Source organism: Mastigoproctus giganteus, chromosome 8, assembly GCF_048544385.1.
Source record: "Mastigoproctus giganteus isolate SK-2022 chromosome 8, ASM4854438v1, whole genome shotgun sequence".
In the NCBI taxonomy this organism is placed as follows: domain Eukaryota; kingdom Metazoa; phylum Arthropoda; class Arachnida; order Uropygi; family Thelyphonidae; genus Mastigoproctus; species Mastigoproctus giganteus.
The window spans coordinates 59423301-59437570 of NC_143582.1; the positions used below are offsets into that span (position 1 = coordinate 59423301).

Sequence of the window (14270 nt, forward strand, 5' to 3'; positions counted from 1 at the left end):
AAAGTGATTTCTAGTTATTTTACGTTCATGACGTTAATAAATTTATTCATTTAAAAACAGCTCTTGTTACAAAAACACTTGTACAGAGCAAGAAAGGAAAGGAACCTTTCTTTATTTCTTCTAGTTTACTACTAACCACTTACTACTTTTCGCTTGGTCACACCAGGCACTGCTCCTGCCTCCTGGTGGGGCCGGTGGTAACCTTGGCAGAAAAGTTCATCTGCCAGGGGCTAAGAGGAGCCAACAGAACAAAGTATGTTTCCAACTTTAGAGCCGTCAAGCTGTCGGCCAAACACAGAAAATGACCATGATTCATCGCAAGCAAAGAGGTTGAAAACCAATCCCTCGGTGACAGACTTACCTGCATTCTTAATTATGCATTCACTATCTGACCAGTCTCTCAGTAAGCTATCCCCTTTTCTAATCCAAAAACACCTGGAAAGTATTGCAGGGTCTCCCAAGACGGTTAAGAGACTGCAATCAGGGGACTTACTTATTGAAACTATAAATTGCAGGCACTCTGAAAAATTACTAAAAAAGACAACTTTCGCTGGTATTCCAGTTAATGTAACTCCACATGCAACCCTAAATACATCAAAGGGTGTAATATCTAGTTGGGATCCGATGAATGTGACGGAGGAAGAAATTAAAGAAGAGCTTCAGGAACAAAATGTAATTGCTGTAAAAAGAATTATGATAAAAAAAGACAATATTCTCACACCTACCAGAAATATCATTCTCACCTTTAACAGTCCAAGCTTACCCTCACCAGTAAAAGCTGGATATCTACTTTGCCGCACTTGTCCTTTCATACCCAATCCGTTGAGATGTTATAAATGCCAAAAGTATGGCCACTCTCAAACGACATGCAGAAGCAACCCAGTTTGTCCCAACTGTGGATCCTCCGATCACATTCAAAGTGATTGTTCGGTGAAAGAAATGATCTGTCCCAACTACAAAGGCAACCATCTGGCCTACTCTAAGACATGTGAGAGGTGGAAAACAGAGAAAAAAATTGTGAAATATAAAGTTGAAAACAGAGTTAGTTATCAGGAAGCAAGAAAATTAATTGCACCCAGTATACCTAACCGTACCTATGCCAATATTGCAAAAAAATATCAAACCATTTCCACACAAACCGATGTTACTGTTCCTTCAAACACTTCAATCTCTGACTGGGCTCGGGCTGTCCTCTCTCAGCAACAGTCCAGTGCCGTTAAGCACCCAGACCAAGCAAATAATATGCCTCTCATAATACCAGCAAAATCTCAATCTCCGCCAGTGAATGCCACTACTAAAAATAATGATAGTTCGACTTCAGAAAAGATTATTCAGGACACATCGATGGAGGCAGACTACCCATCCAAACAGGAAGATCTGATTCTGGAAATATTTGCAGAAGAAGAGATGGACACCGGTCACCCTTCCTTTCCAAAAAGAGATAAACCAAAGCCTGAACGCCATAAGACAACCATGTCAGGTTCAGCTTCTTCTTCTAAATTCAAGTAATGCCTTACATTTTGCAGTGGAATTGCAGAAGCTTTCGTGGCAACATCGACGACATTCAAAACTTAATTAACCATTACTCTCCAGTTGGTTTCTGCCTGCAAGAAACCTATTTAACTCCTCAAATCTCCGTTTCCATAAAAAACTATTCAATCTATAGAAGAGATCGGAATACATCCGATTCTGCTCGTGGTGGTGTAGCCATCTTGATTAGCTCAAAGATTCCGGCTAGACAAATCGCTCTTCGAACCCAAATCGAAGCAGTTTCTGTGCGTCTGATTACTCAGATCACGTTAACCATTGTCTCAGTTTATCTCGCACCAAATCATGCTTTCTCTTACAATGACCTTGAACAACTTTTAAGACAGCTATTCTCCCCTGTCTGCTTGCTAGGGAATTTCAATGGCCACCATCTTCTATGGGGATCATCTAAATTAGACAGACGCAGCCGAATGATTGAAACTTTACTAGAAAAACAAAACCTCACTCTTCTTAATAGTGGCTCGCACACCCATATACAGTTACTACCTACTGGACAGACATCCGCAATTGACCTATCGATTTGCTCTCCAATACTGTTTTCAGTCATGCAATGGTCCACTTTGGATGATCCCATGGGCAGTGATCATTTTCCAATTGTTTGTAATCTGTTGACTACACAACCACCATTACAACAGCCCTGCAGGAAATGGAAATTCTCTAAAGCCAATTGGGCCAAATTTCAGTCAGCAATCACTCTTGACAAAAAAACTATTCAACTACAGCCCATACATGAAGTTACTGATTATATTACATCCCATCTTTTAGTTGCATCTAAGTACTCAACTCCATTATCAAATCCCCCGTCCCGACGGCATTTCAACTACTGGTGGAACGAAGAGTGCACAAAAGCAAAGAAGGAAAAAAATAAAGCATTTAATTTATTCTGTCGATCTCCAACCACAGCTAATCTAATTAGCTACAAGAAACTAAGGGCAAAGGCGCGTTACATTCAAAAGCAGGCCAAGAAAGATTCTTGGACTAGGTTCGCATCAACTATCAATAGAAACACTGACTCCAGACTAATATGGAAAAAAATTAGGCAGCTTCCTGGGAAGTTTCCGACTGTTCCTTCCCCAATTCTCTCCTGCAATGGGCAAGAACTCTCTGCTCCTCTTGATATAGCCAATGCCTTGGGCAAAACCGTTGCCCAAATATCGGCTGCATCAAACCACACTCCAAAATTCCAGAAAATTAAGGCCGCCACTGAACAGAGACCTATCAGCTTTCGAATCTCACTATCACTTCCATATAATCAGCCTCTGCAATATTGTGAACTACTACAGGCCATCAGAACAACACGAAACATTGCCTCTGGGCTAGATGGCATATATTATGTCATGCTGCAGCATCTCGATGACAAAAACTTACAACCGCTTCTAGTTTTTTTAACCAGATCTTCCTGGAAAATATTTATCCAATCTCTTGGCACCATGCTACAGTTTTGGCGTTTTTGAAACCTGGAAAAGATCCCTCCAGTCCTAATAGTTACAGACTAATATCTCTGTCAAGTTGCCTTGGTAAAATTCTTGAAAAAATGATCCACAGTCGACTCACCCAGATCATTGAAACTCAACATCTACTGAGTAATTGTCAACATGGCTTTCACAAAAACAAGTCCTCCCTAGATCTGATGATCAAGGCGGAATCTGAAATTCGCAATGCCTTTGTGAAAAACGAACACCTTGTCATGGTCTCCATTGATATAGAGAAGGCATTTGACACCACCTGGCGGTATGGCATTCTCAGTAACCTATATAATCTTGGTCTACGAGGCAACCTGCCCATATTTATTAGGAACTTCCTCAAGAGTCGATCTTTCCAGGTCAGATATCAAAATTCCCTTTCTGCTACATTCTTGCAGGAAGAAGGAGTACCACAAGGATCAGTTTTAAGTGCAACCCTGTTTGCCCTTAGAATTGATTCCATTACAAAAGAACTCCCAAACACTGTAGAGGCTTACCTTTATGCTGACGATCTCTCTATTTCTTGCCATTCTCAGAACATGAGATCTATCGAAAGGCAATTGCAGATGTCCCTCAATAAAGTACAAAAGTGGGCTGAGCTCAATGGATATCGTCTTTCCCAACAGAAAGTTGCGGTCCACTTTTGCAGTCAATGCAAATTGCATACAGATCCTGAACTTCAGATTTCAAATTCTACCATTCCGACTGCCAGCAATATGAAATTCTTGGGACTAATCCTAGACAGTAAGCTCAACTTCTTTGAGCATGTTTAATTAATACGTACTGCTTGTCTTAAAAAGATCAACATGCTAAGAGCTTTATCTGTCCTCTCTTGGGGAGCAGATTTTACAACTTTGCTGCTCTTATATAGAGCACTGATTAGATCCCGTTTAGATTATGGTGCTCCAGTTTATGATTCTGCCCAAAGGAGTGTGTTACGCTGGCTGGATCCTATTCAACATAATGCATTGCGGATTGCAATTGGTGCATACAGGACATCTCCAACTCAGTCTATACATTGAAGCTGATGAGCCCCCTTTGCATCTTCGTAGAAAAATGTTATTACTTAAATATGCAGCCAAAATACAGACTTTCTCTTCACGTCCTATTCAGCCATACCTTTTTATTCAACCACTATTCAATCTCTACAGAAATAAACCAAGTAAAATACGACCAGCTGGCCTACGACTCCTTGAAATATCACAGAATTGGAATGTTCCTCTCCACAATAGGCAACAGATAAAGAATTACTCTCATCCACCATGGACCACCTTTCCACAACTGACCTTTGATACCCATTTTCTTCAATAGGGAAAGAATCGTCTACCGGCACTGACTATGCAACAACTCCATGCTAGCCATATTCAAAACTGTGCTGACTTCTTGTCGATATATACGAATGGTTCCAAATCTCTTTCAACTGTTGGAGCAGCAGCAGTGTTTCCCTCTGATATCATATCAGCTTCTCTTCCACCTGAGTATAGCAACTTTTCAGCAGAACTGTACGCAATACAGTTAGCTCTAGAAAATTTGATTCTACATCCATCTGCAAAATATATAGTTTACACTGACTCTCTCAGCTCAATTAGAGCAATGCAGAATCCCTCTCAAAAGAGTCACCATATTTTAATGAAAATCAGCAGTTTGTTATTACAGATTTATCATTATCAACAACTAGTGAAGTTTTGCTGGATTCCAGCACATTCAGGCATTAAAGGGAATGAAGTGGCCGATATATCTGCCAAAAGTCCAAGTTTAGACCCAACCTCTAACCCTATTCCAGCGCCAGATTATAATATCTTAATTCAGGCAGCATGCCATGCACAGTGGACTGAGTTATGGCATACCCAAACGAATAACAAACTTTTCCAGCTGAAACAATACCCAAAGTTCTGGCACTCGAGCAATCAGACAAGTGCGGTGGGAAGAAGTGGTACTCACACGATTGAGAATAGGACACACTCATCTGACTCACCTCCATCTACTAATGGGCGATGATCCTCCTCAGTGTCTTCTCTGCTTAGAACATCTAACAGTCAAACATTCTGATTGACTGTCCACAGTATCAACAACATTGAGCTGCAATACTTCAAAATCCGGCTAATTGTCGAGAACCATTGACATTACACCATATCATTGGAGAGGATGCAAACGTTAATGAACTTTTCTGCTTTTTAAAACAAATTGGTGTGTATCATTTTTTTATAAATAGGTTTCAGACCTGAAATTAATTTAAACTGGCTTCATTATTAATTATTTTCTAATATTCCTACGAATAGGCGCACTATAGCCATAGCAGCTAATGCGCCAATAAACAACCATACCACACACACACACTCTGGAATTTTCCATGGAGAAATCAAAGAAAACACTTTTGTTGACAGCCGTTGAGAGTTTTAGTTGTGTGGACCAAATAGATGAAGAGCGTGACATCACTGAAACTATGCTGGACACCTGTGACCCAGTGCACCTAGCTCAGGGCTAATAAAGTATTGAGGTGCCTCCGTAGCCAGGTGGGCAGGAGCAGCAGTGCATAGCACACACTTCTTGATTAGACCGGGGTTCGAGCCCGTGCCCACCAAATACAGAGGATGCAGAAAGGCCAGGGAATGACCACCTCGTATCCCTGGAACAATATGGCCTTAGTTGCTAATGCCCCTAAAAAAACCAAATAACAATAACAATAAAGTATTGGAATGCAGAGTGCTTACTCTGGCTGAGGCTAAAACTCTAACAAGAAATAGGATAACATGAAAGAGAATAGTGAATGGAATTGATATAGTAGCAAACAGTAATGTGAAACTATGTTTGACCTGAACAAATATGATCATTATTTAAAGGAAGAGAATATGATAGTTGAGAATGCTTGATTTGTATTACTAGAGTGATCTGTGCACACCACATGATGATATGTATGGAAATATAATTTATAGATTAAATTATTAATATGCTTTTCCCAATTCCAAAGGGGAGTTCTAAGTTAAAAACGATACTGTGAAACCACTTTCATACTATCTCATTAACAATTTGCACATTGTTTAAATGAAGACAAGAATGTGAATGCAGTTTCATTTAGAATACATATCAAGAGTTTAGGTACTTTAATAACTGAAATTTTGTCTTATATTCACTAATTACTAATTCACTTTCATGAAGCTGCTTTTATTAAATGGCCCATGAATATTATTAAAAGAAGTGGTGATAAGGGGCAGCCCTGCTTCATTTCAACTTTAACCTTAAACCATTTTAAAATGCTTCCCTTTTAATTTTGTTTCATTTTAATTAATTAATTTATTTATTTCATTATAATTGAATTCAGTCCAGAAACATGAATTTGTAGTTCCATATTTTTTGAAATAAGTAGACATTTTAACTTAAGCGGCATACTGTTTCTTCTTCAAGATTTATGATCAACTTAGAAATACAGGGTTACTCATGCTGCACATTCAAATCTTCATATCATGAAATACAGTAATATCCTTGGCTTTGTCTTGTAAACTTCTCTGATCGTATGTAGCCATCCTGTAGTATAAACAGAATTTTTTTTTAATTTTAAGATGTACTCCTTTTGTTGAACTTTATTTTTTATAGTGTCAATATTTTAAAAGGATGAATATGGATATAATTTCTGAATCGGAAATAAAATATCATGTTTCAATTAAATATATTTATACTTCTCCCTTTTCCAATAACAGGCTTAAAAATTTTCACCATAAAATTATTTGTTGAGTTCAACTTCGATTTGTTAGTCTTTGTGGATAGATCTAATTCCTTACTTATATATGATAAAAGATTTATGAATGGGAACATCATTTACAAATTAAATTATTAATATAGTAGTAAACAGTAATGTGAAGCTATGTTTGACATGAACAAATATGATCATTATTTAAAGGAAGAGAAGAAATGTCTATGCAGTTTTATTTTAAGATAAATATCAAGAGTTTAAATACTCTTATAATTAAGTCTTGTGTTATTCCTCACCAATACTAGTTTTATTATCATTAATCATAACATTCAAAAGGATTATTCATTTTATGTTTTACTCTGTTTTTGTAGGAATAGAACAAAGAACAGAAGATGAAGAAAAAATACATTTAATGTAACAATAGTAATTCAGTGATATGCAAATTTTTATTAAAAAGCATGAGTATTTCTTCTTGTATCTAGTACCATCCGCAAGTTTTTTCAGGGTGGTCAGAGAAGCTCATTTGTCTAATGTTAGAATTGTCAAAAACTGTATTATTTTATATAATATAGTTTTCACTTCTCTGCATTATTATAAGAATGGATAGAACTGCTTAAATATTTCTGTTTTGTGCTTATATTTTTTAATGAAGTTTATCAAATTTGTATAAAATCACAAAAAAGCTGTAAAAGAAATTTATATCGGTTTAGCTTGAAATAAGAGTATAAAAATACAAATTATTGAAATTTTTTTTTATTTATATACAAAATTTCAATTAAATTTAGGCTTTCAACTTTGTTATATAACTTATATTTTGTGTAGATAAGGATAACTGTGAAGAATGTGATAAGGTGTTAGAAGAAATGGAAAACATTGATGATGAAGCCGATGCCAAAGAAATTGGTTTTGTGAAAATTGCAGATGAAAATTTGGTTGCTGAATATGGGTTAGATACTTTGCCAGCTCTTGTGTATTACAGAAAGAAGATTCCTTTGCTTTATGATGGTATGAAAAACAAACAGCAGTTCTCAGTTATCTGAAATTTATACTGGTGTTCAGTTCAGTGATTATTTTTTTCCCTTCAAATAGGTCTCTGGGGTTGGGAATGTTCATGCTCAACAATGACTGCATTATCCTGCACCAGCCGTTATAAACTTTTATAAAATAAAATAAATTAGAGTTGTTAAGATAATAATATTAAAATAAAATAAGTAAAATGAATAGTACAATTACACTGGATAAAACTGATAAAATAAGATACCTCTCTAAGATACCTAAACAATGCTTTTAGAGGTGTCCGTCTCCATTTTCAACAGTGAAGCGTAACGTGCAGTACATCTTTAAATGGCGCCTCCGTAGCCAGGTGGGAAGGAGCAGCAGTGTGTAGCACATGCTTCTTGATTAGACCGGGGTTCAAGCCCGTCACCACCAAATACAGAGGATGCGGAAAGGTCAGGGAATGACCACCACATACCCCCAGAGCAATATGGCCTTAGTTGCTAATGCTCTTAAAAACCAAAATAACAAAAAAGAACATCTTTAAATATCGGCAGGCTCACGGTTCAAAGCATGTGTTTCTACAGGAGCATGGGCAGTATTCTCCATATGCGCACTGGAACCAGAAATGGCTCAGGAGCATGCCAGGCAGAACCATTTATTCCGTCCAAGAACCACAGCTTCGAAGAGGGCATAACGTGCAGTACATCCTTAAATATTGGCAGGCTCACAGCATGTGTTTCTACAGGAGCATGGGCAGTATTCTCCATATGAACACTGGAACCGGAAATGGCTCGGGATCATGCCAGGCAGAACCGTTTATCCTGTCCAAGAACCATAGCTTTGAAGAGGGGATAAATGCGGGCTCCCCCTGTCCCTATAATAGTGTTACTCTCAGAGGAGCAAATTTGCAAGCTTTTAAGCCACTTGTGGTCCCAAAATCTGTGTGACCAGTCGACGATAACAGCTTCGTAAGGAGAGATTTGATGGTTCTCCTCCTAAAAATGCTCCACCACAGCAGGCCTCCCATAATCTGCTGTCTTTATTGCGCTGATGTGCTCTCCCATACGATATTTAAAGCAAATAAAAAAAAAAAAAAAATATATATATATACACCTAATTCTGTTTTTACACGATAGATACGTTCCTGAAAAATACGTGTAAAAAAAATTCGTGTAAAAAAAGACATTGTATTTATGGAAGAAAAGAAGATTGGTTCCGGATCTAAAAAAATCAGTAAAAATAATTTAAAAAAAAAACACATAAAATATTCGTTTTAAGCTTATTATTTTATTTCAACAAAATACACATGTAATAATATGTAATTAAAATGTACTAAAATAAATTTGTATGCATATGAAATGAAAAAAAATTCTTCATGAACAAAAAAAATCTGTTTTACATATAACAAGATTTTATTCATTTTCCACTTTCTGATAATAAACGGCGCATACGTTTGCGTACGACTGGAATATCACTGCCATCACTAGAAATGTTGTGGACATCGTCTTCTTCCTCTATTAATGAAATTCTTTCTGTGATCTCTTCAGCAAAATCAGCACGAATCTCCTCTGGTGCTGATGTTTCACCGGTTTTACGAACGAATTCAGTTATTAATCGTTGTGTTCGTGTTTTGGTTAGTCCGTTATATAATTCTCTGTAAGAGGCTGTCAACAACTTCAGTTCGCGTTGAAACTTCCCAGCGCGTTCCTCATTAGGGTCATGTTTGACAAAATGATTACCTAATTTTCTAGCCAGTTCCAGACCTTCTTTTATTAAATCTGCATTTAGAACAGGATCATTTTCTTCATTATCACTACGTTCTGTGGGATAAGGAGTCCCAAGGACAACCTCTAATATTTCATCTTCGCTTAGGGCTTTGTCGGTTAACAATTCATCAATATCTTCAAACGATAGATCATCGAATCCTTCTCCACCAATTTTGTGTGCCATTGTAATGATGTTGGGAAATTCGGTCGTATTAGGGATGATGGGATCTTTGCTTTTTACACATTGTGGCCAAACCGCTTTCCAACACGCATTTAAAGTTGCTGGTTTTAATTCAGTTAACGCTAATCCAACTTGATTGATACAATCCATAATTGAGAATTTCTTCCACACATCAATGACTGTTAGTGTTTCATCATTCAGTTTGTCCAAAACGTGTTGGAATGTTCGTTTTACGTAATATGTTTTAATTGTCGCAATTATACCTTGGTCTAGCGGTTGTATCAAAGATGTAGTATTAGGTGGCAGAAATAAAATTTGTACATTTGGGTGTTCCAAGACAGGATGGCCGGGTGCATTGTCAAGAATCAGAAGAACTTTAAATTCGAGACCTTTCAAATTCATATAACGTCTGACTTCTGGGACGAAACATTTGTTGAACCATTCTGTAAAAATAGTAGTGGTCACCCAGGCCTTCTTGTTTGCCATCCAGTGAACAGGCAATTTATTGATATCTACACCTTTCATTGAACGTGGGTTTAGGGCTCGATTTACCAGCAGTGGTTTCAACATACGATCTCCTGAAGCGTTGGAAGAAAATAATAAGGTCACACGATCCTTAGCTACCTTAAAACCACCAGCAGTTTTCTGCGATTTGGCTACATACGTTCTGTTCGGCATTCGTTTCCAGAAGAAACCAGTTTCATCTGCATTCCACACTTGATCAGGAGTGTATCCTCCATCTTCAATAATTTTTGCAAGTTCCTGCGGGAATACTTTAGCAGCCGATTCATCTGCAGATGCAGTTTCACCTTTAATTTTTATATTATGAAGAGCATTCCTTTTAAGAAACCCTGTCATCCAACCTGTACTCGCAGAAAATTCATACTTTCTGTTTAACTGAGATGAAGTGCTTGGCTCCTTTTCTTTAATCTGTCTGTAAATTCTTAGTGCTGTTTGCTTGATGGCATTTCCATCTACTGGTACTCTTTTTTGTGACTGATCTTCTATCCACATTACCAGGGCCTTTTCCATTTTTTCCTTGACAATATCTCTTGTATATGATGATGAATTAACACTTACTTTTGTTCCAGAACATACCGACTTCCTAATTGCAGCTTCATTTTTCTTAATAGTTCTTACGGTAGCTTCATGTACACCAAAATGCCTTCCTACAGACGTAGCCCCTTGTCCAGTTGCAAGACGATCAAAAATTTGAATTTTAAGTTCCAAAGAAATCGCTTTCCTTTTCATTTTGGTAATAGGCGAATTATTCGACATTATATAAGGGCTACCGAAAAATATCTCAGTTATAATTAATAAAAAAAGGTATGAAAAATTTGTAAACTTACAATTTATTGACTATCGGCAAAATTAATAAATTTATATGTGCACAAATTTCACTAAAGATTCTTTCACTTTGAAATAGAGCTTACTACTACGTGTCTGCTGAAGATACAATGCACGAATACCGTAGATGTGCACAAAATTAATAAAAACGTTGATGATTCATAGATACCTAGACGTAAACATTGGTAAGCAAAAGCACGCGTTTCAAAACGCAAACACTAGCTGTTATCCAATCTATTGATGCGTGTAATATAGAAATGATACTAATATGCCACAAATAAAAAAAAAATTTCTTAGAATTTAGGCAAAAAAAAATTCATAGAAATCGTGTTAAATCAAAATGACTCGCGTAAAAAGAGAATGAAATATTTATTTTGAATTCGTGTTAAACCAAATTCGTGTAAAAAAAGTTCGTGCAAAAACAGAATTAGGTGTATATATATATATATATATCAATTTATAAAAATCATGTAATAGGCACAAAACAAGTCAAAATTACTGTAACACCAGATAAGAATTAATTTAAATAGCCATGAAGCGATTAGTTCATATGTGAAACTTAACTAAAAATGTGATGGTAGACCAAGTGGCATAATATTGCACAAGGAAGCCAAGGAAACATGGTAAACAATACAACAAAGAAATTATAAATAAAAAGAAGAGGGAGGATGAAGAAGAAGAGGAAGCAGTGAAATGAACATGGTGCAGTGGCATAACCATTGATTCAAAATTTAGAAAATTTAAACTTAAATTAATATACATTTGGTGATCACTGAATTATGATTCACCCCATTTGTAATGAACTATGTCGCATAGCTCACAGTATAAAAAGATGTATGCTAAAACAGTGGTAATTTGCATCTGTTCGTGCAAGTCAGAGTAATAAAGTAGCAGTTATGGGACATAGGACGGATATCATGGAGTTTCGGAAGGGCTTGATTGTGGATGCGCGTGTGTCGGGTGCTTCTATATTGGCGATGGCACGTCTTGTTGGCTGCTCATGGCCCGCTGTGCTTAAGGCATATAAAGAATGGTGTTGAATGTTAAACCACCTCCTGCTGACAGAACTGTAAAGGATTAAGCAAAGCTGATGTTCTACAGACCAAATGGCAGATCACTGTGCTACAGTTGACATTGCAATAAAATATGGGGAATGCAAGAATGATATCCCAAATGACAATGTGGCACAAACTCAGATATATGGGATTTCAGAGCAGACTGCCCATGAGACACCCCTCTCCCCACTGCTGACATTGTCGACAGCGAATGCCATGATCTCAACAACATGCAGGTTGGATGCTGGGGGACTGGAAATGATTGTCCTGGTCCTACGAATCCAAATACCTGGTGCAACATGCTGATGGATGCCTTCGTGTGTGTGTGGCGCAAGCAACATGAGCCCATGAACCCATTGTGCATTATGCCTACCAACCAAGCAGGTGGCAGTGGTTGCTTAATATGGGGCATGTTTTGCTGGCAAGAACCAGGACCCTTGGGTGGTATGGACCAACATTTCACTGGTAAGGTCTAGTGGCAGCTATTAGGAGACCATATGTACCCTGCCATGTTGCATTTTTCCTGGAGAGGAATGGGATCTTCCAAGAAGATAATAATGCACTGTCATTGGGCCCATACTGTGCATGAGTGGCTCAAGGAACACAGTGTAGAAATCACCCACCTTGATTGGCCTTTACATCCAATTGAATATCTGTGGGATGTTTTGGAATGGGAAGTGAGGCATATGGACATGCAATCATTCATCTGTTCTGATACAGTGGAAAGCTTTGTAGGTAGCATGGCTGAAGATCCCTGTGAATATCTTCAGACATCTAGTGGAGTGAATGCCTAGGTGAATAGCTGCTGTTATCCATGTGAACGGTAGTGCAACGTGGTAGTATGTAGGCAGTTATAATTCAGTGATCACTCAATGTATAACAGTATAGGCCAATATAGCCTAGAATCAAATGTGCCAAAATTTTGTCTACTGAAGGTACTGTGAAATAGTACTTAATAATAATCCAACCATAAATGCCATTTAAATAATCCAAAATGAAATGTTTTTGAAATGTTCTCATGTTTGAAAGCCTCATTTTATAAATGGGTGCAGAAAGTAGCAATAAGGCTAGTCAGGGGCACAAAAGGGGTACTCACCCAAGAAAAATCTGAGATCTGTAAATTTCAGCATCTGGAAACTAAGTTGTTGGGGAACCTGATTGAAAGTGTTTAAAGCCTTAATTGGTTTGAGTAAACTAAGTGTTGATGGCAGGCAACCTTCCTGAAATAATGTTTTGGACAACACAAACAAGGGGACATAAATTTTAATTGGAAAAGAATAGTTGTAAGATAGATATGAGAAAATTTGTTTTCAACAATAGAGTAATTGATTGTTGGAAAAAACTTCCTTTTGGTTTATTGGAAGTGGGTAATATGGATAAATTTAAAGGAGGATTGGACAAATTATTAGAAGGGCTGGACAAATGAAGTGGGTAGAGTTTCTTTTTGGCTATTGTTATATAATCTTGCATCATTTTTCCAGTACAGTAGAAGTCCAGTACAGTAGAAGTACAGCAGAAGAATTCCATTTCATCAGGACTAGCTATTAGTTAGTTAACTGAAAAAGTTAATTAAAGTGGGGAATCATAAAAAGGGTTATTTTGAATTATTTCATTTTTATTATTATTATTTTCTTGTTTTATTATTTTATTACATTACTGTATTTTGTTTTGAATTATATTTTCACTTAAAATGTGTACTTATAAAAATTTACGTACATTTATAAAATCATGTACATACATTATAAACAGCACCTTTATTGACTACTGAATCAGGCTGTTGTTCAGTATAACGTAAAGCTTCATGCAGAGTGTATTTGCCTGCTGCATGAGAAACTTTTAGCTCTGGATTAGATCCAATTTCTTCTTCATATTTAGATCTATGTTTCTGCTACAGACTATATGATTTCTGCATCATCCATTACTTAATTTTCCAACAAATCCTCTCCATCAATCCCCTGTTGTATTTTTGCTTGCTATAAATCTTCAAAACCTTCAACTTGCCCAAGATCTATTAATAAACGTATTCTTCACTATTTTCTTATAGTTTAGGACTTTCAATAATGTTGTCAATCTCAAGCCAAAGTTTTTACCAAGGTTTAGTAAATGTTGAACTTTGAATTTCACTCCACACTAGTACTGTATTCAACATCTTTGATATCAGTAACTTTTAATGATTCTATATGATTTACAAGGGGGAGGGGGTTCAAAAAAGATTTGTATTCA

General features: G+C 36.9%; 1 protein-coding gene across 1 annotated transcript in view; it reads left to right on the forward strand.

Annotated features, from left to right (window-relative positions):
* Nucleotides 1-14270, forward strand: part of LOC150081560 (uncharacterized) — a 710435-nt gene that overhangs the window by 100254 nt on the left and 595911 nt on the right. The window contains exon 4 of the mRNA XM_090380128.1: nt 7522-7704. Within this exon, the coding sequence (XP_090236254.1) occupies nt 7522-7704 (183 nt within the window). The remainder of the gene's footprint in view (nt 1-7521; nt 7705-14270) is intronic.